This window comes from Physcomitrium patens, chromosome 16, assembly GCF_059467195.1.
Source record: "Physcomitrium patens ecotype Gransden chromosome 16, ASM5946719v1, whole genome shotgun sequence".
Taxonomy (NCBI): Eukaryota; Viridiplantae; Streptophyta; class Bryopsida; order Funariales; family Funariaceae; genus Physcomitrium; species Physcomitrium patens.
The window spans coordinates 3,370,887-3,375,071 of NC_143425.1; the positions used below are offsets into that span (position 1 = coordinate 3,370,887).

Sequence of the window (4,185 nt, forward strand, 5' to 3'; positions counted from 1 at the left end):
GATTTCGACGTGCAGTTCGACGTCGTTTATCAACTATCTTAATGAAAGCAGCTTAAGGGGTGAAAGAAAAAGCCTGCTGATGATTCTTGCGAGCGTCGGTTCACGATTGAAATGGCAAAATCACTAAGAGTTTCGCACTGGTAGTGATGGTGAGTGTCCGAGTTAGAGTATGACATCTGCGAAGGATTTGTTTGCCGTTGACAACCACAGTATACAGAAGACACAAAGTTGATTGTCCTTGCAAGGTTGAGACGAAGGATTACACATGTGTCGAATGGCAAAAAGTTGAGTGACTTCAGCGGAGGGTAAACCTAAAAGTTTCTCTGTGAACTTGGTCAACAAATGAAGACCAAGGCGGGATGATCGGCGCATTTCAGATAATGGAAATCGTTCAACAAGTCAGTTTATCATCGTCACCGAATTGCACAGCCCCCGTTCCCACAAGAGAATCCGGCATTTGCAAGCAGAGCCTTTAGAAAAGCCAAAATAGACGTATGGAGCTGCCAGACGATTTCACTAGCTGTCGATTCATTCGCAAGCTCACAATCTACGACCCTCAAATTACAGGTCGAGGCCTGTGTGCTAATGATTCTCCTCTTATCTGGAACACGCAGGCAGATATCCTTCCCATGCCGCAACGTCGTCGAGGTTGGATAGTGGAACTCCCACGTCCATCTCACTAGCGCTGCATTGAGGTTTCCTTCTCGTGTGCATAAGCTTATCTGTGGGAGTCAATGAGGACTTTCGCATTGTCCAACAAGATGGCGGTCGCTGTCGCTGCGCATCCTGTGGTACCCGCCACTGCTCGCGCTCTGTGTCGAGGAGCGACGCAGATCCGGAACGGAGCAGAGCCGGTTTCTGTGCTTGTGCCGGTCTCAACCTCGTTTTCAAGGCTTGAGAGCGTCCGAGGTGCGGGAAAATTGGCATTCGGCAGGGGTAAGTGGTAAGCATACCAAGCTTCCTTTGGCCTTTGTGGATTGAGGGTGATTTTACGGAAGCTGGATGTAGATACCGAGGGACCTTTGTCAATGCGGGTTGCACTGGGTTGATCCAACTTCAATTCTTGCATACCTGAAAGTATTCACGGGCTTTCGTTGAGGATGGAGGGACTTTGATTCGCAAGACTCTGTTTATGAAGCAATGTATACTATACTTTTGAGAATCTTAGAGTGAAGTGGTCGAGGTTTGTAGCGGATTATCGACCGCCAGACGGGTACTTGTGCATATGGTCAAGAAGGTGACTGAATTAGGTCGTCGTAAAGAATCAGAGTATCAAAATAAGTAGTAAGGACAGAATCCTCAAACGCGATGCCCTGTTTTAATAGATGATTCGTGAATCTGCTGGATCTTTACATGGTAGCCCATCGGCGACTTGCATTGATCCTGATGATTACAGTCCTTTGGGCAATTTGATTAGTTCACGTGCATGTGGTTTTGCTTCGCCCTGCTGAGTTTAGTAATCCATCCTATGTCCATATCTGCAGACCTTCCGGGTTGCAACGGATATCGTAGTCACTGTTCCGTGAGAGTTCGAGCCTCTCAGCCAAGTCTCGAGGCTGTCCCGGTCCCTGCAGGATATCAAACGGTAATTCTTCCATCGCACTTGAACTAAACTCACCACAAGATGTACGCTGCACTATCAATGGCCTCTAAGATTGAAGTATTCGTTATTCGGGAACTCAACTTTGTCAACAACACATATATTAGTATCTTGATAATTAACTCTACATTTTCATCGATCTAGCCTATGAAGAATATTATGTTTTATCCATGCTTCGGAGCTGCAATTAGCAATAATTTTTATCCCACAACTATGAAAGTTTGAATGAGTTGGGTTCATTGGATGATAAGTTTGTGAGCTAGGTCAGTCTTTTATGATTGCTTTACAACTGCAATTTATTTTATTTTATTTTATTTTATTTTTTCCTTCAGTTCGTGGACCAGGTGAAGTCTCGTCTTGAGGCCGAGCGTCCAGACCTACCAGTTGGGAAGAACGGCCGGGACGACGAAGATCTCCTTCTGTGGTTTCTTCGTGATCGAAAGTTTGACGTTGACGCAGCTGTGGAGAAAATCACCACAGCCTTGGTAACTGCCTAATCTAAAATATGCTGATCTATGAACACCACCTCATGTTCCTTATTGACCTACCCTAATCTTCACTTCCAATTTGTACGAATACTTGAATATGTAGTAATTTTTCTACAAGCCTTGAAAGTCTCGAGTTCAACAACTTGAGCTGGTAGTGGCCGTGATCACTACCTTCAATTCAATTTGATTCTGAAATGAGAATATTGGGGCATTGTGTCAATGAATAGGTGTGGCGAAAGGAGTTTGGTGTAGATGAGATTACAAAGGATTCTATAAGCAGGGCTGCGGCCTCAGGGGAAGCTTATCTGCATACTTCTCTTTCCAAGGATGGGAAGCCAGTGATCGTTGTCACATCAGCTAAACATTTCCCAAATGTACGCTTTTCAACATAAATACCTTGATAGTCCCCATCTTGTTATTACCTATTAATACTCTTTGTTGTGAGAGATTACATACATCTCAATTCACAGGATCCTTTGAACCTGTCACTTTGCAATGATGCCAGAGCCAGTGGTGATTTTATGAGCTGGATTGGGGACATTCCTGCTTTGCTCATTCAGTCCAATAATTATTGTATGTATTTGTGTACAGGATGCAGAGTTACCGGAAAGCCAGAGACATTGCGTGTATTTGATAGAAAAGGCTCTCTCGCAACTGCCACCTGGTTGTGAGACATTCCTTGGTATCTTTGACCTGAGAGGCTTCAAACAAAAGAATGGAGATTTGAAATTCACTAAGTTTCTGGTAAGAACAGCTCAAGGAGGGGACTTCAATTTGGCTTGAACTTCGTTACCGTACGATGCGTCTCAGTTTAATTCACGACGTTACGTAATGTCAACCTTCTTTTTGTCTGAGGTAAGGAGCTTACCTTTCGTATGACGTCTGCACAGATTGATGCATTCTTCAAATACTATCCAAAGAGACTTGGGCAAGTGCTGTTCGTAGATGCGCCGTTTATATTCCAACCAGGGTGGGCTATGATTAAGCCATTGGTGGGCAAGTATGCTGCCTTGGTACGTTTCTTCCCTACTCTCAAGCCCCAATTTTGAACACCAAGTGTCGCAAACGCAAATTGCACTGTGAGACTGAGCAATGAACTGAAAACTTTTGCTGTTGCTTGTGGACCTTGCAGGTTCGGTTTTGCTCCGCAGATGAAGTGCGAAACGATTACTTTACTCTTGATACGATTCCTGAGAGTTTTAAGCAATAACAGAATTAATATTGCAGGATTAGAAGGATGGCATTTCTCAGAAAGAGGTGATATCTGGGTTTTACGGGTCGGATTCTGATCAGTTATGTATATCTTCTATGTAATAATGTTTTTGCTAATAGTTAGTGATGAGAAGTTTAAAGAATGTCTCGGTGGCAACAGAATGATCAACCATTCTTGTTGTTCTTCGTGCGCACTATTGCATCAATATCGAGCGCCAATGCCTCTGTTTCTTGACCAACAAATCTGCCAGCACCCTCCGTGCACCAGTCGTGAAAATTGCTCTTATCTTTGACTCTTGGGATTGAAAAAGTTTGGAGATCACTTCCACTTTAATGGCTAAGTAGATGCTGGTGTGTGAAGACAATAGAGCGTGAATGTAACCAACAGTGAACCTTGTGAATCATGCTGTTCCATGTTGAATAATTTTTGGAAAAATCGAAGTTCTCTCCTTCAATGGAACAAAATCAAATTTTCCCCCACTTGATGAGTAAGGAAACTTCCTTACTCTCAGGTGCAAGTTCTAACCTTCTCGTCTTTTTCAATTCAATATAAAAAATAAAAATAAAAAAAAAAAAAAAAAACATCATTGCCTCTTAGTCCATAAGGGGAGGAATGGATTAAGTATTTCATTGAATGGTGTATTTTTCATTCCATTTCTAATGTCTAATGCAGTCAAATGGGTAAAAATTGTGCGATTTAGAGAACTTGATCTGGATGTTGTCTGATCTATTTCATTGTTGCACGGTTGTATCTTCAATTGTGGGTCTTAGAATAGGAGAATCATATAGAAGAAACTTTCCAAGAAAATACATGCAGATGAATGGTTAAATAATAAATCAAAGAGTTGTTGATGTTTCTATTAGTCCGATTAAAATAAATGAAGA

At 42.4% G+C, this 4,185-nt stretch overlaps 1 protein-coding gene across 1 annotated transcript; it reads left to right on the forward strand.

Annotated features, from left to right (window-relative positions):
• The first annotated feature begins 658 nt into the window (after positions 1 to 658).
• Positions 659 to 3,543, forward strand: LOC112293917 (phosphatidylinositol transfer protein CSR1). The gene is made up of 7 exons (XM_024543895.3): positions 659 to 936; positions 1,485 to 1,585; positions 1,933 to 2,085; positions 2,316 to 2,462; positions 2,680 to 2,832; positions 2,979 to 3,101; positions 3,221 to 3,543. The coding sequence occupies exons 1-7, from the start codon at positions 735 to 737 to the stop codon at positions 3,296 to 3,298; spliced, it is 957 nt and encodes a 318-aa protein (XP_024399663.1). The 5' UTR covers positions 659 to 734; the 3' UTR covers positions 3,299 to 3,543.
• The last annotated feature ends 642 nt before the right edge of the window (positions 3,544 to 4,185 follow it).

Excerpts from the sequence above, each read along its gene's own strand:
- LOC112293917 (XM_024543895.3), top strand. The coding sequence starts at position 735 with ATGAGGACTTTCGCATTGTCCAACAAGATGGCGGTCGCTGTCGCTGCG. Across the intron at positions 2,086-2,315 it reads AGAAAATCACCACAGCCTTG|GTGTGGCGAAAGGAGTTTGG; the intron begins GTAACTGCCTAA and ends GTCAATGAATAG. Across the intron at positions 2,463-2,679 it reads CAGCTAAACATTTCCCAAAT|GATGCAGAGTTACCGGAAAG; the intron begins GTACGCTTTTCA and ends ATTTGTGTACAG.